The following is a 25,525-nucleotide window of genomic DNA, read 5'->3' as shown; positions in this document are numbered from 1 at the left end:
ATTAACAGCTCTTTACTTCTTTTTCACCAACTTTATCTGATAGAATCATTGAGTTTGGGAGGGACTTCTTGAGGTTTTCTAGTCCGGTCCCCCTTGCACAGAGTAGTGTCAATTCTAGGCCATGGTCATTTGGGTTTCAAATGTGTTTAAGGATAGAGATTGCACGTGTTCTCTGGGCCAGTGTTTGAATGCCCTCACTATAAGGAAGTTGATTTTCTTTTTTTTTTAATGTTTCAACAAAATTTCTTGTATTTTTGTTAGTGCTCATTGCCTCTTGTCGTGTCACTGGACACCACTGAGAAGTCTGTTTCAGTCTTCTTTATTCTCTCCCTATAAGGTATTTATACATATGGATAAGATCTCCCTGAGCCTTCTGTTCACCAGTCCCAGCCCTGTCGGCCTCTCCTGGTGTGACAGATGCTCCAGTCCCTTAATTATCTTTGTTGCCATTCGCTGGGCTTGCTCCAGTATGCCCATATCTATTCTTATATGGGGGAGCCCAGCACTGAACCCAGCACACCAGATGTGTCTCACAAGGACTGAGCAGAGAAGAAGGATCACCTCCCTCAACCTGCTGGCAACGCTTTTCCTAAATGCATCCAAGGACTCTGTTGGTCTTCCATGCTACAAAGGCACATTGCTGGCTCATGGCCAGCTCAGTGCACACCAGAAGCCCCAGAGTCATTCTCTTCAGACTTGCTTTCCACTTGGTGGCCCCCAGTTTGTACTGATGTCTGGGGTTATTCCTCCCCAGCTGCAGGATTGGCGTTTCCGTGTGTTGAACTTGCTGAGGTTCCTGTTGGCCCGTTTCTCTGCCAGTCCTCAGGAACATCCACATTCACCATGACCTTTCAGAGGTTACCAAGAATGGCCTCACAGTGTCATCAGCCAGCACTCCTGAATGCATCCTGTCAGGACCCAGTGGTTTGGGAATGTCCAGTTGAAGTGTTCCCGGACCTCTGCCAAGGAGAAGCCTTCCTTGCTCCAGACTTTCCTTGGACCAAGATTCCTGAAGGCAAATCTTTCCAGTAAAGACCAGAGTAAAGAAAGCATTGAGTACCTTCAGCCTTCTCACATCCTTTGTGACAAGGTACCTACTTCTTCTCTCCAGGGCCATATCCCATGGGATTCTTCTAAACAGGGTAGAGTCTGCTCTTCTGAAGTCCAGGGTTGTGATTGTGCTTTTTCCATTGCTCTTTCTTTGAAGGCTCCTGAACACCACTCAGGTCACTGCAGCCGAGGCTGCCCCTGACCTTCATATCCCTGACCAGTTCTTCCTTGCCTGTAAGTACGAGGTCCAGCAAGGTTCCCATGTTGGTTTCCTCAGTCACCGATGCTAAGAAGTTGTCATCAATGCACTCTAGAAACTTCTGGGTTTTGCTCTGCTTCAAAGACACTTTTGCTCTGCTTTCATTCAGCCAGTTGGCAAAGATGTGTTCGTTCTGCTTGGCCAAGTGGATTCCATGTTTAGCTAGAGATCAGTCCTTGATTGTGGAAGAGGGTACCATGTTTGTAAAAAATGTGTGCACCTGTTGCTGACACTAGCTATGCAACCAGTTGTTTACCTGCAGGATAGGTCCTCTCCCCTTCGAGAAAATAGGTAATAGTAAATAAATACTTTAAATACTTAAAAGGAAGGAGTTCAGCTTTTTCCCACTGCTTTGAATGTTGTTGGTTTGCATGTAAGATACAGGAGTTCTCCTGCAGTTCAGACATCTTATTCAAATTTCTGTATCTGTGTACGTCCAGGGTACTGTTATGAGTACCTAACACCTATGAACTGGCACAGTCTATTGTTTTTCTTTCCTCTTTGCTTTTCCAAGCTGTTGCCAACTAGCCCGCTTCGGAGCTGCTAACAGGAAAAGCAAGACCATAGCTAGTCTTGGAAGTTTTCTTGTATGTTCTCACAGGAGTGGGTAGACTGAGTTATATTCTTATCCCTCTGTTGTCATAAGACAAGTACATACTGATTTACTATTATAATTACTCTAAATAAGAACTGCTTGTTTTCCTTTAAGGGATCAATTTGGTGTATGGGGGAGGAAGGGAGGTATTCTGGTGAAAGTTGAGGTGAGCAATGCCCAATAATACAAGTGAGGCGAGACAGCTGTCCTCTTCTGGAAGCATCAGAGACTGCGTGCTGCCCTGTCTCCATTTTGTGTCTAGGGATGTGGTTTCACAGCACATCCAGGGAGGGACACAGGGTGACTTCCTGGCACTGAGAGGTGAGCCTGAAAGTGATGCTTCCCTCTCTGCATCTTATCTGGTGACAGCACAGCTGCAAGCTGAGTTGATTCAGCTTCATTTCTGACTTTTTTTTCTTCTAAATTAGGGTTATTTTTTCCATTAGACCTGTAAATGAAACCAGATGTCTTGGTGGTTGGGAGAACAGCTAGGTCTGAAACAAAGGAGGAAGGACTTGTCTGATTATGTGGCTGGATGTTCATATTTGTGTAGCTGGTTGCGTAAAGCCAAGTGATGGTGGGTAGATTTGTGAGTCCCTTGGGGATAAAGGGCAGCATAGATCCAGGCTTGGGCCAGAATAACTCACTCTGGCTGGTTTAGGTGCCGGTCTAGTCCGGTGGCTGCTGTTCCAGACAAGCTGCTTTAGCAAGCTTGCTAAAACTCTCTTACTGTAGTGGGCTTCCTGACATTCACTAATGCTTGGAAAATCTTTCTTATACTTTGAGATGGCATTGCTTGTTTGTGCATGTTAAAATGAGAACAGTTGATCAGATGCATCTTGTGTATTTCATATTTTAATGCTCCAATATTGGCTAAAGAATATGAATTGGTTAAAGTGTGAAAACAAAGCAACATTCCCCCCTCTTTCAACACACGTACATACACTCTTTTCTTAAACCAGTCCTACAGATGAGACTGGCTTGTGTGTGCGTGTACCTAATTTAAAATTAGATCTGAAGAGTAGACTGGATAATCCCTTAGAGCAGGTGTAGAGCACTTGCTGTACATTTACTACAACTGAGAGTGAAGCTGGACTGCGGGGTAGAAACCTGGGATTCACTCGTACCGTACTTATGCAGTGAAGTACACTGGCATTGCGGAGAGTTGTGTAGATGTAACTGTGCTGCAGAACAGTGTTCTAGATTGTATTCATTGTAATGCAAAATTGTAATTTAGAGCCTTAGTCCACAAGAGTAAGAAAAGCATTTGGCCACTATACAGAAGCACTATACTCAGCACCTTACTTAGTGCAAACTGCGCAGCAGATACTATACAGATAACACCTTTCAGTACACAGTAGTTCTGTATCCCCATTTGAACCTTTAAGCTAACTTAAATTTTCCATTTACTTAACAGAGGTAGACAAAAGAAGGTAATCTTTGCCTATCTAGCAACTACCGATCATCACCTCTTCACCCCTGTGTCTGTTGTCTGTCCTGGATCCGCTTTTTGTGCATCCCAGGCTGCTTCGTCTGGAGTGGAGGGGAGAAGGTCCTGTTTCTCCACGAGGCAGCAGAGACAAGGATTTGAGGGGTTTTTGCCCTTTCTTTTTAAGACTTTACTGCAGAGGTTCAGAGAGTTCCTTCTGAAGAGAGAAAATAGGCTGTGGCTTATTTGACACAGTCCTTTTCCTTTGCTTGTCCTTTTCAAGGATAAGGTTGGGACTCTGAAAATTGCCTGAAATTAGTTACTGCTGCGATGCTTTTCTTTGCTGGAATCAAAGTCAGCCTTTTGCCAGCAAGAGTACAGAGTAAGAAACAGTGTTGTTAGTTACAAAGACAATTGCAAAACTTTCACTATGTTATTTATGTGCTTCTGTCCCATATTTATTACCTTTACAAGGCAACTGTGGGTGCCTTCACTTTCTTTACTGACAGGGACAATGAATTACAGGTTTTACGTAAATGTACATAAAACTTTGTGCTGAAAACGTGTAAACAAAGTCTGAACCTTGTTGCTGTGCTTATGGTGAAAGCAATGTGAAGACAAGAATGGTAAGCATGTAATGGCTGTATTAGAATTTTTATTCAACCACTTTCAGAATTACGTAGGAGAAAGAACTGAAGTTTTGATCATGTGTCATGCGGGTTTTCTGGTTGAAATCAGTGAATCTTATTCTGAATAATTAGATTTTTCTGAAACCTTCGCCCTTAGTATTCCAAGACGAGGTAGGCATTGAACTTCAGCTTCCCCGTTTGGAAAACCCCAGCCGTATTGGTGGTACATCCTTGCACAAGGACAGTGCCACCTGAGATGTCCATTGCATACCTAACTTTTATTTGGGAGAGGAAGATGCTGACTTTTTGTTTTTTAGTTAAATGCGCTCCCACTTCAGAAAGGCACAACTTTTACAGTTTTCTTACAGCTTTCGTGCCCAGCCTTGCCTCCAGCTGGATGGTCTAGGCGCTCGGCGGTATCAGAAATGCACGTCCACACCTGGCAGGTATGACAGCACCAATGCTGTTCAGGAGGGGCATTCAGCTGGAGGATGTGCAGGAGATACCCAAAGGTGGCTCAGCCAGCACTGGACATCTCTTTAGGTATCTGAGTCCTCTCCACGTGTGTTAATCACGACGCAGGCCATTTGGCCGTAGTAAAGGGTTTGCTGATACCCAGACTACATAGTTTTTCCACAGCTGCAAATCTTCGTGCAGTGTCAACCAAAGGGTGATTGGTTTTGTCTCCTATATGCCAGATGTAGTTTCCATCTAGCAATTAAATTGCTATGTATTGTGATAATTAACCAACAATTCAGCTGCATTAGCCTCTTCTCAGACTGTCTGCTGCTGAGCTCAGTAGCCACAAGAACACTGGTTGTGACGTTCATCCCTCAGTGGCACCGGCACTAACATGGCACTAAAGCAGCCTTTTCTCCGTGCTCTGACTTGTTTCTTACATTATTTTGAGAAGCCGCTTTAAGCAATAGATAAAAATATTTTTCCAACAAGTAACGATCATGTGGATGGGAGCCTGTTACTGGCAGCTCTGAGTGTAACTTCTCTTTGTCTGTTTTGAACTCTGACTGCTGAGTGCGTGACTCTGGCTCGGTCACACACCCGCATGCGTGTCTGGCCGGTGCCAGCAGTTCCCGTGCTCCTGAGAGTGCCCCAGCGCTGGAAGTCCTGCAGCTGAAGTGGTGTTTTCATACAGACCTTTGATACAAGGCCTCTTCCCTCAAAGACCTCAAAGAGACCTCAAAGCACTGGAGTCATTTGGACTAATGGGGAAAAAAAAAAAAGTAAACTGTTTGATCCACTTCACATCTGCACCAAAATGCAGATAAGAAGCAGCATGGAAGGCTCTGGTTACTGAGAAATGCTTTGGAACAAATTATTACCCTGGTCAGGAAATTGGTGGAGCTTTATTATTATTTTAAATTTCGTTATAATAATAAAAGGGAGGGCGAGGAGGGATGAGGTTAGTGATAAAACCAGCCTGCCAGGCTAATGAGTCACTCATCCAGGGTGGAAATTCTTATCTCTCTGGTGGACTGCTTCCCCCCGTGAAATGATGGAAGAAAATCCTCTGAATTTAAGAAAATCACCTCTAAATGTACTAGACTGATCAGCATTTTAGTTTTGTTGTTCTTGTTTTTTAATAAATATACTTTTATCTGTGAAGTATTTGTTGTGTACAGAATTCACTTAGATAAAAGCCTGTATATGAATTACCACAGACCTTATTACAGCTTTCAACCCTAATGTCATTAGTTTGTATTCTGCAGCTTTCAAAATCTGAGCCAAATTTTGGGTTGAATATTGGATTACAGCATGGCAGAAGCCTTGCAACTATTGTTATTAGTCAGTGTTTCAGGAGTATACCATAACTCCTTGCCATGACTTAATCGCTTGAAAATCTAATCTAGGGGCTAGGAAGGTAACCGAGAAAATGAAAATGCTCTCATCAGATATTTTACCACTTTTCTACTAACTCTGTCAGCCTAGAAAATGCTTGACTGATTTTGCTCAGGAAGTGTTCGGTGTAGTACTACTAGCTTTTTTTTTTTTCTTTTAAAAATAAAACTACATCTATCGATAGGCCAAACATGAAGGTAGTAACAAAAAGAAATCATTCATGCATGGTATGAAAGAGTAATAGATACTTCTTGAGGAATATTCTTTATTTTCCTTTAACTTGGAGCAGTAGTTTAAATACAGTCAGCAAACAGAAACAGAGCAGAATACACTAATTTGCTATTGCTGTTATCCTGACTGCCCAGAGCTTCCAAATACTTGCAATGTTTGGAAGAGTTTTCTTTTTTTTTAAAAAAAAAAAAAAGCTTCTTGACAAAGAAATACAAATATTTCTTCTCTTTACAAATAATCAGAAGGAAGAAAGAGGAAGAAGCATGATTTCAGTCTTTTCATCATGATATATCATAAAGCTGATGAAGCACAAAGATCACAAAAAGGAGAGTGTCAAATCTGCATAACCACAACACAAAAAAAGAACAAATTTTAATCACATTTTTCAGCCTTTTTCACTAATAATTCAAATTATTTTGGGGGGGGGGGGATTTTTATCGGTTCAGATACTAGCTTAGGCATGCCTTTGAAGAGAAGCAAAAAAATGTGAAGACTTATGTGAGCTGTAAATCCACTTGCTCAGCAATGCTGAAAAGCTTGTATGGATTGTAATATATTTCCCATTTCTGTTATGTGGAGTTTAAGTATATTTCAAATTTATGCTCTGTTTGAGAATATTTCAATGGTCTGTGTTAGGAAAGAGAAAGCTGAGGAGCTGAACTGCCTTGCTCTGCCTTGAACAGTGTGGCTTGAATTCCAACCCAGCGGAGAGCAGCAGGAAAGAATTTTCATTTCTTTCAGAGAGGCCAGGATTTCCTTCCAGAAGTGATTTATCCGATTTATGGGGAGAAACATACTGTTCATACTGTTACTAAAATGTTCTCTAACAAAACGCTGGTTCACCGTAAGGAGTGAAAAGTGGTTTTATCCATTTGAAACCATGGAGATTGTTTGGAGTAATATCAGCACGGTGATTTCACTGGAATTTAGTAGCTGGAAGAAACCCTTCCTGACTGTTTTAAAATGGATTGCAATATGTGCATGGTTGCACACGATCTGCTGATAGCACGAGCAGTAACTTCTTGTATCAGGCTCCACAAGGGAGGCTGACTGATGCATGCAGGGAAGAAACCCTGCATCACTCAGCAAAAATAAAAACGTGGTGCTTGGCCTGCCCCATGAAGTCCTTACACCCAGGAGTCCTGCATGTGTGTTATCACAGGGGGGTGTAATTACATTTGCCATAGCTGGAAATACTCTTGGCCATTTTTTTTCTGTGCATATGTGTGGATTTTAAATGTGATGCATCTGTGCATGGTTTGGCTTCCCATTCCTGGGAAGTTACAAAATACATATTGCTCTTTCAGCTAAACAAATGCAAGAATAATTGTATGATATAAAGTGATGCCTAGAAAAAATATTGTATGTAGTTTATTATTATTGTGTTATTACAATGTAATAGTGTATTACATTACAGTAATGTACAAAGCAAGGAATGTACTATTGCAGAGGTCTCTACCCATAGCTAAACAGGCTATGAAGGTACATAAATCTCTTGTGCCCTACAGTCTTCCTAGTATAGCCCTGTAGGCAAGGAGATGGACTTAAGCAGTCCTTAGAGAGTTCCTTGTGCCAGCTAAAACCTGCAAACTTTGATTGTTGCAGTCTGCAGCAATTGCAATATCTTGATTTACGTTCCCAGGTCCTGTTTCCAGTATCATTGGAGAGGAAATAATGCAAGTACTTCCTTAAAACAGAAATGTGGTAGTCTTCTTTTTTTCTATTTTTTTTTTTGTTCTTCTTTTGTGGGGCCTGTGACCTTCAACACAGCCTCTGCTGAGGATGGTTCTTTGTGAGGGTGTTAGCCACAATTCAACATCTCTCAGCCCCTGGACACATACGAAGGTGTAGGCCACATCCTGTGCAGGCTTCTGGAATCTGAACACAGTTTCTAATTTTTTTCCTCATTATTCCTGTAGCGCTTCATCCAGTGTGCAGTTACTCAAGTTTCCTCAAACTACCAAGGAACATAGGGCAGTGCTGTGGTTTAGAAAGGATACTTTAGAATGGCTGTACTGAAAAAAAAAAAAAAGTTTTTTAATAACTTTTCTTGTGTTTATATTTACTTAGCAACTTGAAAGTAGGAAGAACTTTTAGGTGTGTCATCGTATTGTCCCTGTCACAAACCGCTCCTCGGTGAATGAATTGTCTCCTACCTTTCTGGAAAAGCAGGTGATGCAGTGTATGCAACAAGCATGTCAGGCGAAAGCTGGTGGCTTGCTCTTGTGCCCGCGTGTCTCTTCTGCTACATAGACCTGTGGGGTTGGGAAAGACCTTAGAAAAATTGCCAGCCTTCTTGTTTGTGTGGGGACAAAGCTCGGACCAGCCCCAGAGGAGCCATCTGGCTTGTTCTTAAACGTGTCCCATGAGGAGATCTCAAAACACCCCTAGGCAGATTGTCCCGTTAATTGATTAGAAAGATTTTTCTAGTGCATTGCTTAGCTGTTCCATACACACGTTATAGTGACTTTTGTGTCCCTACCCAGTGGGACCAGGATGGGCTGGCCCCAGCTGGCAGCCAAGCACCCAGCCAGCTGCTTGCTCACCACCACCCCACAGCAGCACAGGGGAGAAAACAGGAGGAACACCAGCAAGAAAACTCAAAATAATGACAGGGAAATGACTCACTAAGTATTGATGCAAGCAAAAAAGTCTCAACTTGGGAAATTTATTTTAGTTTATAAGCCGTTAATAATTATCTAATTACTTACTCAGATACTGGAAAACAAAAAAGACAAACATTAAAATACATGAGGGAAAATGTCTCTCTTTTCCCTTTTCCACACTCGCTTCACTTCAGCCCCCTCTCCTCCCTGCTTCCTTATCCCCACGCTCACTGCAGGCACCTCTCCTCCCCAGGTTACATTCAGTCCCTTCCGTGAGGCCATGAGTGGTGTAGGGGGTTGGGCTCAGGACACATCTGTCTGCGCTGCTCCTTCCTTTTCATGCTTTTCTTCCTGCGCTCTAGCACGGGCCCTCCACAGGCCGCAGTCCCTCCGGGGCTGTGCCTGCTCCAGCATGGCCCCATCCCTGGTCGCAGTCCCTCTGAGGGAGGTACCTGCTCTCCCACAGAGCACCATCTCCTCCTCTGGCCTTGGGGGTCCCTCATTACCTTCTCCTCTGACTGTGCCGTGCTTTTGCCCTTTCTGAAGTGTATTTTCACAGAGGTACGACCAGCTTCTCTGACAGGCCTGTTGGGCAGCAAGCTGGAATCAGCTGTATCCAGCATGGGGAGCCTCTGACCTCTCCTCACAGCAGCCACCCCTGCGGCCTCCCCGGGACTAGAACCTTTCCATGGAGGCCCAGTGGTTGGTTGCTGTCTTACGTTTCGATTGCATCCAGTGTATTAAGACTTTTTTTTTCCCCAGATTAACTACATGAAGTTCTTCCAGCCTTTCCCCATAGGTTTCGTTTTGCTTTCTTTTGGATCCTCTCCAGTTTCTCTCTATCTTTTATAATATGCAGTGCCTGAAATTGGATGTGGAAGTCAGCTGAGGACTCATCTGCCTTTAGAAAATGAAATAATTGCATCCCTTGCCTTACCTCAGACAGTTATTGCACAATGGACGCACATCTTTTGTTTTGCTTGTGTCTGATCGTATTCTGCTGAACTTGTGTCTCTCCGTGTTTTTTTTTAATACACAATTAATTTCACCTTCCTAAGTGCAGCACTAAGCAAATTCTTAGTTTTCTTTTGTTGACTTCAGTCTCCAGTTTGCCCTAATCTGTCTTGCAGAGCTCCTGCCTCCCCCTGGGGTTAGGAGTCCTCCTCCTCTTCCTCTGCTCAGATGGGAGCTCGCCGAGCTCCTGTGCTGGGACCCTGCTGGCCCTTCAGGCCCCGTGCACACAGGGGCTCGGTGTTCATTGCCTGCATTTCCTCAAAAAGTTGCGCTCTTTCATGGGGTATTTCAGCCTTCCCTTACCAAGTCTCTGTGGGGGTTGTTATACACCAGATTTTTGTTTGGGCTGTGAGGGTTTTTAACGCTCTGTGCTTGTATTTTTCCTATTTGTCTAATCTGTTTAGAGATACTAAAAATACTCAGCAGATTCATTGTCCCTCTGCCATACCATTTTGCAAGTGATAGCAGCGTTTGAGCAAGGCTCAGACTGACCCCCAGTTGCCTTTAGAAACCCTGAAACAAGTGAACAACATGATCCTGGATGGGGAGATTTGTGTTTCGCTGTGTTCCTTGTGCGCTCACAGAAAAGCAAAGTCATATAACAAGGAATTTTAATGTGTGTTTCAGCCATGGGAATAAAGAAGTATTTTCTTGTCGAGGAATCAAATTGGCAGTAGACTGGTTTTTGGAAAGAGGCCATAAGGATGTTACAGTGTTTGTGCCAGCATGGAGGAAAGAACAGTCAAGACCCGATGCTCTCATCACAGGTAAGCTCTGTTCTGCCTTTACTGGTTTGTTTGATGCTTTGTACAATGTGAATGCTACTGCACAAATGAACAGATCATAAAAAATGAAAGACTGTAATAGAAAGTATCTTTGGTGTAGCAACTTCATTGCAATCTTCAGGAAGGAAAAAGGCAAAGTAATGTTATCACCAAGTCCTCCCTTTCTGCTCGCCTTATAAGTTTTCCCTTAATATTGCTACTTACTTCTTCAAGAACATTACTGCCATTTTTTAAACCTGTTCCAACCATGTAGCATTGGCAGCAAAGGTTTGAAGGCAGTGATTCACCAAGAGATGGTTCTTGTGGTGAGCAGTCTGCCAGCCTGGCCTGTCTGCCAGTCACCTGCGGTGAGTCACTCTGCCCTGCGCCGGGAGTGAGGAATGATCCTGGCAGAAAGGGAACAGTTCTCCTTTTGAACGCTACTGTTAACAAGTGAGAAAGCTTTTGAAAATGTCTGTTTTAAATGTGCTTATTAAAAAAAAAAAAAGCTGTCAAGGCATTTACTTCTTTATGCAGCTTCTTTGTTCTGTATGGAGTATGGAGAGTTGTCCCACTTCTGCCCTAAAGCTGAAGCAGAGAATTAGGGCTTTTTTTTTTTTTGCCTTTTTTTTTTCATTTTAAACATAGAATCACAGAATCATTAAGTCTGGAAAAGACCTCCAAGATCATCTGGTCCAACCATCCCCCTACCACCAATGTCACCCACTAAACCATGTCCCTAAGCACCACGTCCAACCTTTCCTTGAACACCCCCAGGGACGGTGACTCCACCACCTCCCTGGGCAACCCGTCCCAGTGCCTGACTGCTCTTTCTGAGAAGAAATGTGTCCTCATTTCCAACCTGGACCTCCCCTGGTGCAAAGGAAGGGAAGCTTATGAGAATAGTAGCTATGATTTCTAAAATAATATGGAAGCATGTTTTGATTTGCACGTGCATTTCTGAAGAGCTGGAAAGGTCTTTACAACTCTTCGTTTCATTTGCCCTATTGCTACAAGAGCATGCAATGTTAGTGCAAGAAAGCATTTGGAAAGCTGTTGTCATCCCCTCAACAGAGGCAGTGTGGAGCCTTTCTCTTGAAGGTAGTCAGGTAAATGTTTGTTATAGGCTATTGCAAAGATAATACAGAAAACCATACCCCGAGAAAGAAGATATATTGCCTTTCATAAGAGCTGGTCTTGATCAAGTTGTTTCACTGTACTAGTGTTTGAGGTATGAGAAGAGCATTGGCTAAGTAATAAAGAGTTGACTATTTAGAATTGAAATATAACATCTGCTGGAGCTGTGGCTAGGCCTAGAAGCCCTGAAAGGAGTTTCAAGCAAGTAGGAAGTCTTAGAGTTGACCAGTTGTCTACCATGAAAAACTAATTTCCTGCGTGTCATCATGGACCCTGAAAATGGGAGGAAAACCAAAGCAATTTATTGTGTCTTCTGTAAAACAAAATTTTAATCAGGATGCAGGGAGCCTGTTGGCCAACAGTCTTGCGAAATACATTGTGCTGACACTCCATTTCTGGAGAGATGTATCTGAAATACGTGGCCATCTGGAATTTTGAAAAAGTCTCAAATGACTAACTAATGGTTCTAGACTGTCCATATTTATAAGAAACTTCTTGGACTATGTAATGACTGAATTTTTCTTATTACTACCTGTCATTCATCTAGACTTGGCAGATTTTTTGTTCTTAATGGGGAAAAATCACTTTCCTTCAGACTCTCACTCATCATCTACCACACAGGGAGAAAAATGCCTACAAAAAGGCTCCTTAGAAAATCATTTCTAATCTTGTGTTTTTTCTAGTAAGCAGATAAATGCTTGCATGAAATATATTGCATATTTGTAATATTAGTGCTGTATTGGAGTCTTTTTTTTTTCTGGATGGAACATCTTCCCTGTCGAGTTTCTTGTGCTACAAAACAGCTGAGTTATTTGAGATTTAAACCATTATTAAAAGCCATGACTCATATTCAGCATGCAAGTGTCTTCTGCAGTTGTAGGTGTTGCCTAGCTTTCTGCTTATTTTTCTTTTGTAGCTTGTCTGCTCTGAGGAGAGTGATAGCTAGCAGAAACAACAGAAGGCAGGGGTGCCCCAGCGCTAGGTGCACTGGTGCTACGCCCGGAGTCTTAGTCCAGGTCACCTCCTTGGTAGTCTGAGCTCCTCAGGGCCTCCGGGTTCAGTAAAAAGAAAGAGAGAATGCTTTTGGAGGGGTGACTGAAGGACTGTGTAGGACAAGAAGGAATTACATCAGATGTTAAACACTTACTCAGCAGGATGAAGAGAAACCTTTTTGGGTTTGGTAAGACTTCATACATAACATTGAAAACACTTCAGTGAAAGATAAGTTCTGAGCCAATACTGGCAGTAAAAAAATAAGTAAAAATTCTGTTGCTTTTTTTATATGGTTACAAGATGACATCAGAAGTCTTTTTAGCAGATATTATTAAAATTTGTGGAGAGCCTGAATGTCTGTACACAACATAGGTTTTCTAGTCCTTACGGGTACTAGGAGTACCCTTCTCATGATGGGGAGAGACTTTAATGAGGCAGTTCCATTAATTTAAGCTACCGAAGTTGTTGCAAAAGATATTTCTTGCTGGCGGGGTACCACAACAGGATGGAAGAGTTGTATCATTACCACAGAGCTCAGTTACGGAAAACCTTTGGCTGTAGCTGGGTGTAACCTTCCTAATCACGGACATTAAGTAAGATTTAAGACTTTTTTTCCCTCAAGCAGAGAGGTTTTTCACAGGAGTTTTGGTAAGCAGTGTTTCTTTTAACCACAGCGAAGTGAACAAGGTCCCCTGTGTTGCTCTTAGAGAAATGCTGTGTAGCGGAAGGTTTTCATTTGCTTTGGTTTGGTTTTGAAAGTATTGCTGGTTGATTGCTGCCTGTAACTTCAAGTATCACACATCACACATCTTCTGCAGGGCTGTAGCCTTTTAAGACATGGTTAGTCCTAAATGCTTGGGTTTTCTTCCTAAAATCTAATGTCTTCAGAGGTGAAACAAACATCTTTTTCTTTACTTTCTTTTTATTTTTTTTTGACCTTTGATTCTTATTCCTTGTAGATCAAGAGATCTTGCGTAAATTAGAAAAAGAGAAGATTCTTGTGTTCACACCGTCCCGCCGAGTGCAAGGGAGAAGGGTGGTATGCTACGATGACCGGTTCATAGTGAAGCTGGCCTTTGAGTCCGATGGCATCATTGTTTCTAATGACAACTACAGGGATCTAGCTAATGAGAAGCCTGAATGGAAGAAGTTCATAGATGAACGCTTGCTGATGTATTCATTTGTTAATGACAAGTAAGTCATTCTGTCCTTCTAAGTAAAATAGCTGAGGAAAAGTAAAAATAACTAAAACTAAACTAAAATAACTAAATAAGTAAGTAAAATAAATGAGGAAACGACAGTGTGAAGACTTGTATAAATTTATCTTCCACCCAAATCATTAAAGTAGATGCAGGAAAATAGAAGGAATAGTTTGTCATAGATTTGGTGTTCTGAATAAATGTACTTGAACTTGTTTTTGTTTGTTTGTTTGGTTGGTTTTTTTGTTTGTTTTTTGCCAGACCTTTTTATGGCAATATGTTTATATCTTTATATTGTAAAATTATTTGCCTCTTCTGGTGTATGCCAATGTAAATGCTATATTGTACGTATGCTACAGTATAGTATTTCAATTTTCTTGGTGTACTGAGCCAGCATTTTTGGGTACCTATGGTTAGTTTCCTAAATCATAAAGTCATAGAACAACCCAAGTTGGAATGGACATCAGGAGGTCTCTAGCTGAACCATCTACTTAGATCCATCTCTGGTAAATTCATACCCCTGGCCTTAAGTGTCACCTGCAATTAATACTGGTGTCTTCTTGTATTGGGAAGGTCTCAGTACTCTGTCAAGCAGACATTTGTATTTGAGTGCCTCAGTAATGATGAAAAAGCCTTTGACAATCAGCAGTTTTGCAAATCTAGTCGTGCTGTTTTAAGAAATTGCTGCCCTTGCACTGGTTTAGGGATGGATTGTGTGCAGCCCTGCCTTGCTGCAGGGCAGTCAGCTGGGCCAGATTAGAGGTGCCTGAAGCAGACGAGGGGTGTCCACACAGTATGTTTGTGTGACTGGTCTCTCAGGTAGCACCCGCAGCAGAAAGGTGGTCTTGCATCGCTGCAGGACAGGGACGTCAAGAGCTGCAGCTGATTTCAAAGCAGCTCTGAAAGTACCCAGGCTTAAAAATGTTAGCATGGCAGCTTACGGTGTGGGACGCAGTCGTGAGGTTCTTGATCATTGCATGAGGAATATGAAAAGGCATTTGCTTCCATAATACCTTTTTGTTGCCTTACAGATTTATGCCTCCTGATGATCCTCTTGGCCGCCATGGCCCAAGTCTGGACAATTTTCTTAGGAAGAAGCCTATTGTGCCAGAACATAAGAAGCAACCTTGTCCATATGGTAATTTGTTCTTCTGTTCATGTGCTTTCTGTACTGCTGGGACTGGGGGCTGAACTCCTGCTTTATTTTAACGCTGCCAAAAATAAAACTTTTAAACAGAGGTTCTTACGTTATTGTCTTAGCCTGAGAATGTTTGAAAAGCTGAGCACTGGAGTTAGTGATTTTTTTACATGTGCTAGCTAAAGAACATTTCTGTGTACCAGTTGAACTAAAGGAGCAACTTCATTAATCATTGGTAGGAAGAGATCCAAAACATCACCTAAATTCCTCAGGCTCCAGAAAGCCATTTTATAATGTGCTTTGTCCATAGCACATCTAAGTTTTCTGCCAGAAAATGGATTGAGCTGCCTGACGTTTAGGTACTCGCCTTCCTTACAGGCACACCAGCATCTTGACTGAGCTGAACGTTTGCTGCTCTTATGACTCTATGATTTTCATGTTAAGTTTCCCACTTGTATATCTCCTTAGCACAATACAGCACGTGTGCGCATACACGCAGATGGCATCGTGTTCAGCTCAAAATTTGGCTGGTGGTGTTGGTCTGTATTCCTACAGCAGTTACTGCAGCACATTACCACTGCCTCTTTTACTGACAATTCAAGAAAGGAGATCCTAGATCTCACCATGTCACACAAAACCATTTGCACGATCCTTTTAGAAACACAGAATGGTTTGGGTTGGAAGGGACCTTAAACATCATCAAATTCCAACCCCCTGCCATGGGCAGGGACACCTCCCACCAGACCAGGTTGCCCAAAGCCCCATCCAGCCTGGCCTTGAACACCTCCGGGGATGGAGCATCCACAGCTTCTCTGGGCAACCTGTGCCAGGGCCTCACCGCCCTCTGAGCAAATAATTTCTTCCTTATATCTAATCTAAATCTCCCCTCTTTTAGTTTAAAGCCATTCCCCTGCATCCTATCACTACACTCCCTGACAGTCCGTCCCCAGCTTTCCTGTAGGCCCCCTTTAGGTACTGGAAGGCTGCTGTAAGGTCTCCCCAGAGCCTTCTCTTCTCCAGACTAAACAACCCCAAATCCCTCAGTCTGTCTTCATAGGAGAGGTGCTGCAGCCCTCTGATCAATCTTTCAAATTGTCAGCAAAACTTTAAATGAGAGGCATTTTCATTAACAGTTAACAGATTTTACTGCACGTTTTTAATCTCATTATGTTTGTGTTAACAGGGAAGAAATGTACCTATGGACACAAGTGCAAATACTATCATCCAGAAAGAGGAAATCAGCCTCAGCGATCTGTAGCTGATGAGCTTCGTGCCATGTCTAGAAGCACAGCTGCCAAAACTACAAGTGAAGGAGGACTGGTAAAAAGCAATAGTGTTCCCTGTAGTACTAAGAATGATGGCACTTCTGAGCTTAAGCGTGCCGCTCCGAAAAGGCAATCGGATCCTAGTATAAGGACTCAAGTCTATCAAGACTTGGAGGAAAAGCTTCCCACCAAAAACAAATTGGAAACCAGGTCTGTACCTTCCTTAGTTAGCATACCAAGTTCCTCTGCTGCAAAACCCCAAAGTACTGCACCTTTAACCAACGGCCTTCCATCCGGAGTCCATTTCCCACCTCAGGATCAAAGACCACAGGGACAATATCCTCCTACAGTGATGATGGCAACCAAAAATCACGGAACGCCAATGCCTTACGACCAGTATCCCAAATGTGACTCTCCCGTGGATGTAGGGTATTACTCTATGCTGAATGCGTATTCAAATCTGAGTATATCTGGTCCACGTAGTCCCGAAAGGCGCTTCTCCTTGGACACAGATTATAGGATCAGCTCTGTGGCTTCTGACTGCAGCAGTGAAGGGAGCGTTAGTTGTGGCAGCAGTGATTCCTACGTGGGTTACAGCGACCGCTCCTACATGAGTTCGCCTGACCCGCAGCTGGAGGAGAACTTGAAGTGCCAGCACATGCACCCCCACGGCCGCCTTAACTCTCAGCCCTTCTTACAGAGCTACCACGAGCCTCTAACACGAGTGCAGAGTTACAGTCACGAAGAACCAAAGCATCACCACAAACCTCCAGTTCCGTACATGGCTGTGCATCTGCAGCATCCAGCAGTCGGTGCTCGTTCTAGTTGCCCAAACGACTACCCAGCGTCTCAGAGCTCGCCGCACTCAAAGACCATGCACCTGGGCAGAGCCCTCGTGTCCACCAGAATCGACAGCATTTCGGACTCGCGCTTGTACGATAATTCTCCACTGAGACACAGGAAGCCTTTTTCTGGCCAAGACGGGCTTGGAAGCTGGGACAGGCAGAGTTACGGGGTCGATGCCTACGGCTACCGTCAGACCTACTCCTTGCCCAGTAACCCCACGCAGCCGTGCTACGAGCAGTTTGCCTTCCAAAGCCTGCCCGAACAGCAGGAGCAGACCTGGCGCGTACCTTACTGTGGAATCCCTCAAGACCCCCCGAGGCACCAAGACACCAGGGAGAAGGTTTACATAAACCTGTGCAACATCTTCCCCCCCGATCTTGTGAGGATTGTCATGAAAAAAAACCCTCACGTGACGGACGCGCAGCAGCTCGCCGCAGCCATCTTAGTGGAGAAATCTCAGCTAGGTTATTGAGAGATGATGCATCTTTGTGGTGTCTAGTAGTTTTTCAGCTCAGCTCTAATGCTGAGGGAGGTTTGCTACAATAGCATTTGGGATCTCCTTCTCAGCAAGGAGGTTATATAGTAATCCGTTTATGTGAAATACTGTATCATGGAGTCTGTATGTATAGCCCCATGCATCTGAAGTACCCGGTATGTTTTGTGTTCTAGTTTGAAAATTTTTAAATGGCTATTTTCATGGCTGGAGGATGCTCCAGTTTAAATTAATATATACATATATATATATATGAAAAAAAAAATCTGTCGTCTCTGGTTATAATCTTTGGTGCATCAGGGGTTTATATGCAGCACTTTCTATCCTTGTTACATGTTGTTGCGATCTTCGGTTTTGTTTTTTAACTTGCTGGATGTTTGTCCTTGGGCTGCGGGGTGTCAAAACGACCTGCAGAGGGAGGATTTTGCTTCTTCCAGCAGACAATTTTCAAGCCAAGTTTTTGAACTTTTTACAACACCATGTTTGTTTGTTTGTTTGTTTTTGTGGGCTTTTTTTTTTGTGTGCTATAATCATATTTATAGGAAACAAAGATTTACTACAGCACTGACTTTATTTTTTAAACGAATAATTGAGTTACCAGTTAACGGTGAAATGGGTAACGATATATTAGTAATTTATAGTATGGCACTTTTCATTGCTCTTTGTTTTGTTTAAATAGTTACATGTTTTGTTGATGCAGTTGATTAGTAAGATCAAATGCAATCAGAGGACAATTTTTTTCTTTTAATTTTTATTTTTTACTAATTTATGGATAAGGTGGAAAGCCTTACTGCCTGATTTTCAAAGGTGCTGAGAATTTGCAGCCCCCTTCGAACCTACCACAAACTGCAAACACTCAGTACCTCCTAAAAACAGGCCACCTTGTTTCAATCCCCATGTGCTGTTTTCCAGCTTTGTGTACTCCTGGTCAGTAGAAAGGGGCCTGAAATCATAGGGTTCTGTTTAGTTGTTTTATGTGTTTTTCTTTGTATTGCTGCACCAGTGTACTGGATAAAATACGCTTTTCATAAAATATTTACCTGTTTTTAAATGAATTTAATTATCTCAATGCAAGTTTTGTATTTAAGATACTGTTTGATTTTTTCTTGCTATTTATCAAGGCTGGCCTGAAAAGGGTTTGTGTGTTGAGGATATGCAACGTTTATTAACTGCACTATGGTAATGATATTGTAGCTCAAAATAATAACTTAAACTTTTTTCTGTTTCGGTTGGGGAGGGAGGGTCGCGGGGAGAGAAGAGGCTGTATGTGTTCCTGAGGTTAGTCCTTGGCCTGTTGCATCGTGGAGGCCTGATTCTTGCCACAAATAGTGTAGTTTTAGAAACAGACAAAACAAGTCTGTTTTAGTACTAGTAAGGGATATTTCTGGTTAAAGTCATGGGTTTTACTAGCACCTCGTAAGCTTTTATATATATATATATATATATATAAAATAGAAATAGATCTTGCAATTGATGTCAGTTGTACTTAACGTGACATAGTCAGTTACCTACAGTTTTAGGTTTCCATCCGTTGTAATGTTTTTCAGTGTTAAAAAAACCACTAGTTTACACTATTACTGCTGATAATTTTGGTACACTTGCTGGAATTTAAAGGCCCTGAAGAACCAGAAAGTACCTTTTACTGTTGATACAAATTGTATCTTTTTAACTGAGAACTATTTTGATTTGTAGATTTAGTAGAAACAGAAATGTATAACTATAGTCTTTTGGGCAACATTTTATCCCTTATTGGAAAATTAGAGTTTTCAGACATAGAATAGACTTAGGCGAGTAAAAATAGATATTTATTTAGGTGTCTGTCTCAATTTCACATATTAAAAAAAAAAAAGAAAGAAACTATTGGGATCTTCTTCCTTCTAAAATCTTTGTAGTGTAAACTCACTAAAATAAAGGTAAAATGCTGCCTGAAAATGATGTCCAAGCACCTTTGAATACGAAGACATTTTCACTACTTGCGCGACACCGTGTGTTGCGGTGAGTAGGATTTGGGTATACAGTAAATGCTTCTAAAGAGCATTGTGCTTATAGACATATCCAATAATCTGAACCATGTTCAGCAAACTAATTCAGGAAGTAGTGTTCCAGACGGCTTTTACTGCTGATTTGGCGTGGGATCTGCATTCGCCTGTCCCTGTGACAATACAGGAGGTGCTGTACATAATCTAGCCTGAGTTGTCTGTTTGACAGTAGTTTTTCCCTTGGTTTGGTGGGTCGCTATCTGTAGAGCATGTCTGAACGTAGACGTTGGTGCAGCGCTAGCGCTGAGGTTTGGAGTGGTAAATGGGTCTCATCTCAGTTGTACTCTAAGATTTTTTAAAAACTGAATTACACTGAAGTACTACACCATAGTGTAGATGCAGCTGTTTTAGTACTGCAGTTACTGTATTTGTGTTTTTGATGAGTTTCTACATTCATTTTTATGTAGGAATTCACTTCTGCCAAAAGATGAATTCCTTAAACGCGAACAGAAGCGTGTGCGTGTAGAAGAGGCGTTTCATCTTTCCTCCCTGTCACGCGAGCCTCAGAAGGCTTCGAGCAGCGCCGCCGTGCCCAGGTCGGAGCTGCCGGCAGTGGCGCCGCCGCGTGCGGCGTCGAGCCCCCGGAAGCGTGGTGGTGGCGGGGGAATCCTTGCCGTACGTTCTGTGCTTTGTGCTGAAGCACTGAAAATGCTTTAAAAGTATAAGAACGGGAGATATTTGGTGGTTCTTAGTGTTGTGCAATGATGTGCTAGTTCCCCTTAGGCTCTTATGTTGGGTAAAGAAAACACGCAGCGGACAAAGCGTTGGCCTTGGTATTTCCTTTGTTGTTGTTGTGAGTAGCAGAGGGAAGGAGGAGGTGTGTGTGACCTCCCCCTCCAGGAGGAGATCAGTCTGTGTATTTAACACCCTGTAGAGAGGAAACCAGTGCTAAGCACGAACGCGATGGTACTGGTCAGTACCGCGCCTGTTGGTGTAGTTGCGTTGATGCAAATAACTGAACCGTAGCATCTTAAACAGTAAAAGGTGGCTCGTTAACATTGTCCTTGCTGCAAGTGCTGGAGTTAGAGAGAATAAAGCACAGTTAGGCCTGTCCCACCCCTAAAAAGAGGGCAGCGCTTTCCCTTGTCTTCACTACTCAAGAGTTGTTTTGATACTTAGCAAAAACTCCGTATTTTTAAATACAATCCAAGCCATTATAGCTCCCTCAGTAATGGTGTGTAGATACACGGTGTTTCGAGGGCACGTTGACATTAGGCATCTGCCCACAACAGTTTTGTGTATGAAGTGTGTTGCCAACATTTAGAGTTCTTAAAATGCCCCGTGGATACCTGACTTTGAGCTCAACGTGCCCGGGCTGCGACAGTGTTAATCACTAAGATGTCTTTTTTGAAAAAAATCCCGAAATGTCATGTTGTTGTTTTGTTATTTTGTTTTTTAATACCTTAAACTCACTTGCCAACTACCGCTAATGCTCTGAGGTAAGGCCACATCCTTTCAGGTGTCCCGTTGTCTGTGGTATGTCTGAACTGTCGCTCGGTGCTCCGCTGCAGAGTAGCTCCGAGGAGAGCCAGAAGTCTGCTGTGTTCGTGGAACACCCCAAAAAGGAGGAGTGCCAGCCTGGGGATGCCCTTGAAGGGGACTTTTGCAGCCTTTGAGTATGCGGACTGTTGCTGACTTGTTGCCGACCTTCTGCTGTGAAAGTAGTAGTTACTGGTGAACACTTCTCCAAAAATACCAAACCCGTCAGTGCAAACCGGAGTACCTCACTTGGAGCGGGAAGCCGGCGGCTCTTGTCCCCGCGGGGTGACAGAGGGAGGACGCAGTGCCCGGGGGAGAGGTGCCGCAGCACCTCGCGAGACTACCAAAACCCTTGTCAGTTCTATCAGTTGCTGGTTTGACCAACTTTGACGTTTTTGACGTGTGAAGCTTGAAAAAAAAAAAAAAAGCGAGATGCTTTTTGTACTGTCTAAAGCATTTAGAATAATACAACACCCAACTGACTTTGCATTGCTACTGAGAAATTAAAATACTGTGCAATTAAAGAGACCATTTTTTAATAAAAATAATTTAGAAATTATTTATTTTGATTTACAGTGTGAGTCTTGCTAATTTATTCCTTGCATTATAAGGCCGTGGTGGAGTGCCGTTTATATTTTTTATTTAGCATAGGAACTTAAGCTGTTGGAAATAAAAAAACAACAGATTAAAGCTTAAAACAAAACAAAACCCTATGGCCTTGTTTTGTTTTCTTACAAAAGGGCTGAGGTTTTTTTTAAATGTCAAATCGTGCATTTTATATACTTTGTAAATTATAGAGAAGTTTAGTCTAAGAATTTTGTTGGAATTCAATGTGTGTGTGTGCATTGTTCAGACTAACCGTGTAACTAATCCCAAAATCATCTGTGTGATGAAACGGTTGTTCCAGCTAACCTTTCGGTAGATAACGCGAGCTGTGTTCAGACTTCACGTTCAGATGTTCTAGCATGCATTTCATACATTTCATGGATATCTTAAGGCTTCACCAGGAGCTGGTGGTGTCGTGATCTATCACACGTAGAACGTCTCCACGCGTGTGGATCCTACTCCCGTACGCTGGGTTTTCTGTGCAGCGCGTTACCAGGTGGTACGCTGGTGTCCGGGAAATACAGGAGCTGTTTATGCAGGCACTACCGAATACACCGAGCTGTTGATAGCTGTGAGCGTGCTGCAAATCATTTTCCATCTTCCGTTTTCAGGTCCCGAGGGATGAGCATAATGCGTGCTTGAATTGTTTATTCCTCTGCCTATCCATTCACGTCTAAAGTGTAAATGGCTGCAGTAGGTCTCCTCCCCTCGCTCAGCTTTAGTTGCCGTTTGAGGGCCCCGTCTCCTGAGTGCTTACGCACATGCCTGACTTCAGCACAAGTGCTTGCATTGGCTGGTTTTGGTGGAATTGGAGAAGGCCCGAATAAAGGTGGGCATGTGTGCAAGTGCTGGAGGAGTCAGGGCCTTGAGGAGCACATCGGGAACAGCTGGGGAACGCCTGCTGCCCTGCAGAGGTGAGGTCTCACTGCTGCTGCCAACACTGAAAGCACGCAGAAACCAAAATCTATTCAGCCATTTCTGCACATCTCATCCTCACTGTTTCAAAGGTGTAACAATTACACCTCCTAAAAACCTCTCCATTTTTGTAAGACAGCCTTTTTGTTGTTGTTCTCTGATGAAGTCTCATTTAACAAGTGAGGTTGGCTGGATGGTTACTTTATATGAACAACATTCTTAATTATACTGGTATTTAAGAAATGTTTTACCAGCATATTACAGAACATCTTGCAAGGAAACAGAAATGCAGATACAGCAGCAATAATTGTGTTTTGTAGTTCTTTTTCCCCTCATTATCTCTGTACTTGTACTGAGTAGGCGAGATTTTATTGTCCTGAAGCCAGCTCTGGCAAAAACGTTAGTTAAAAGTCATGTTTGGACTACGTGATAAAGCAATTGTCAAACTTGCTCCTTGTTCCTTCACTGGTTGTTCTGTGTTGTTTCTGTGAGGTGACAATTCACATCTTAAAACCACCGTCTAAACCATACAAAAAAAAAAAAAAAAGAAACATGTACCTCAGATTCTGCTTTTAGAGAAAACAATAAAGATTCATTTTTCTCGCTGATGGGCTGGTTTTGTTTCATAAAGTAAAAATCTCGAGCAGCGCAGAAGTCAGCAGTGAGTGCATAGAGAGCTTCGTGTCCTTACCTGCACAGCAATCTTCTCACTTGGGGTAAATTTGCATGACAGTGCCACGACTGAGAGGTTCACACACACAAAATGATCATAGTTCATTTTTAATGCAGTAATTGATATTTAGTAGGCTCCTTCCAGCCGTTCCCCTTAGTGAGAAGACTGAAACTCCAGGGTGAAATAGCAACGCCGGTCATTTAGTGGCAGAATGTGGGTGGAGACTTTGTGCCAGCGGAGCTGGTCTCCGGTCAAGTGCTGCTACACGTCTCTGTATATTTAACTGCGTAACCCTAGTGCTTTATCTGAGACTATTGCAAAGTTATTGGGTGCATGCAAAGATACGACAGAAGGCCCTGCGCTGTGGTGAAAGAGACGTGAAAAGGCACGGGGCTGCTGAGCTGGCTTTTTGCTGAATTCGGCTGCCTGGCGGGGGTCAGCGTGCCGGGTTTGTTGGGCCCCTTCCTTCGTCCTGCCAGCCCTGGAGCAAGGAGCCAGGCAGGGCTGAGGTGGATACAGATGGAGCCAGTGGCTGGCCTGAGAAATGACGTAGCGGTGCCCTGAATCAGTTGTGACCACTGGTAACGCTGGATGGGAGTGCTCTGCACGGCTGTGCGCATCAGCTGTGGCACTGCACCCGGGCTGAGCGCAGCGCGTGGCTTTGCCTCCTTTCGGGGCAAACAGGGGCACTGGAGTGGAACTGGAAAGGTCCCTTTGATGTTTCCATCCCGGTGGAACCAGCATTTTGTGATGGAAAAGCCTAATTTATCCCCCCCCCCCCCAATCCCTGCAATTTTAATGCTACACAAGGGGAGGGGAAGTGACCCTTTGGGTGCTCGCCTGGCTCCTGAACAACCTCACAACCTCCCCGAGGTTTTGCCTTTACCTTGTACAGATTTATTTTTTTTTTCCCTGAGCTGCTGCTAGACTGCAAGCACCTTGATTTCATTATTGTCTGAAACCGGGATAGGATAGGGTGGGGCTGTCCCGGATGTCCACAGCTCCGTCAGCGGGGCACTACCGGCTGCTCTGCACCAGGCGGGTGCCCCACGGGATAAACCATGGTTTCTTGGCTTCCCACTGCTGCTTTTCAGGAAACCAATGCTTGTAGCCTGAGCCCTGTGTGTGTCAGCAGAGGGCCGGGTGGAGGTGAATGACTTTGCCTCCACTGGGTAGAGGAGACAGCTTGTGACCCAAGGCCGGGTCACCTTGGCCATGTACTTGAGCTGCACGGCGCTGGCCGGTGGTTTGGCCACGTGTTTGAAGTTGTTCTCTAAATCGATTCCTTTGTGTCTCCACACAATAGACCCAGAGGGCTTTTGTTTGCAGGAAAACCGGGACCTTCATGTCCAAAGGGCAGTGAAGCCGGTGAAGGGTGTAGGGAACAAGTCCTGTGAGGAGCAGCTGAAGGAGCTGGGGTTGTTTAGTCTGGAGAAAAGAAGGCTCGGGGGGACCTTGTTGCTCTCTACAACTACCTGAACGGAAGGGGCAGGGAGCTGGGGATCGGGCTCTTCTCCCCAGCACCAAGTGATAACACAAGGGGAAATGGCCTCCAGTTGTGCCAGGGGAGGTTTAGGTTGGATATTAGGGGACATTTCTTTACTGAAAGGGTTGTGAGGCATTGGAACAGGCTGCCCAGGGGAGTAGCTAAGACACCATCGAGAATGCCAAATCCAGCCTTTTTTTTTTGGCTCAAGCCTCGGAACTGCTGGTGCTCGTGTGGCCTCCCCAGGCCTCCCCTGCAGGGCTCCGAGCTCTCCCTGGGGCCCACCACGGGAAGGAGCTTCCCTGGCGCAGTCAGGTCTTCGGGTGCCCTCTCCCACGAGGAGCCGCCCGTCTGCATCACGCAAGGTAGGCTTGAGAAACCTACCTGGGAAAAGCTGTTACCAGGCTCCGGCTGCATCCCGTGGTGTCTTTAAAAAGAGCCTGACCGGCATCACGGCAGCTCCTGCTGGCGTCCCCGGTTAACAGCCCCCAAAGCGAGGGTTGGCCTTTTGCTTCCACCCCCCGCACCACGGACAAGCTTGCCAAGAGCAGCAGGTGGGTACGGGGGAAATTAAACGCCGCTATTAATTTACATGAGCTGCTGAAGCGCAGGCAACAGGAGCAGGGGGACGAGGAGATGGCGATCAGCGCTAGCCCCGCGGGTGTTTTACGTCAGCCGGGCTCGCGTTACAGAGATCCCCCGATTGCGGCCCGGACCCTGGGCTGCTGCCGTAGGTTCGGTGACCTGATACTGCAGCCCTCGGCTGGGGCCTGGAGGAGCGATCATCGCATGGGGGGGCTGGCCAGGGCTGCATGGGAAACG

The 25,525-nt window shown here is 44.0% G+C and overlaps 1 protein-coding gene and 1 long non-coding RNA gene across 12 annotated transcripts in view; one reads left to right on the top strand and one right to left on the bottom strand.

Annotated features, from left to right (window-relative positions):
- ZC3H12C (zinc finger CCCH-type containing 12C) overlaps positions 1-21,586 on the top strand; it is a 47,734-nt gene extending 26,148 nt beyond the window's left edge. For all 11 annotated transcript variants that reach the window (XM_083810664.1, XM_083810655.1, XM_083810656.1 and 8 more), the window contains 4 exons: positions 10,298-10,437; positions 13,524-13,758; positions 14,795-14,901; positions 16,085-21,586. In XM_083810664.1, the coding sequence (XP_083666790.1) occupies positions 10,298-10,437; positions 13,524-13,758; positions 14,795-14,901; positions 16,085-17,484 (1,882 nt within the window). In that variant the 3' untranslated portion in view covers positions 17,485-21,586. The remainder of the gene's footprint in view (positions 1-10,297; positions 10,438-13,523; positions 13,759-14,794; positions 14,902-16,084) is intronic.
- Positions 4,320-10,291, bottom strand: LOC310886334. Its single transcript, XR_014575272.1, has 3 exons — positions 8,897-10,291; positions 8,207-8,305; positions 4,320-8,065 (listed from the first exon to the last, which is right to left on the bottom strand). It is a non-coding gene; the product is annotated as an uncharacterized lncRNA (long non-coding RNA).
- Positions 21,587-25,525: the final 3,939 nt, after the last annotated feature.

Source organism: Anser anser (assembly GCF_964211835.1).
Source record: "Anser anser genome assembly, chromosome: 1".
NCBI classification, from domain to species: Eukaryota; Metazoa; Chordata; class Aves; order Anseriformes; family Anatidae; genus Anser; species Anser anser.
Note: the sequence above shows the minus strand (reverse complement) of the source record. Positions and strands in the feature narration are given on the sequence as shown.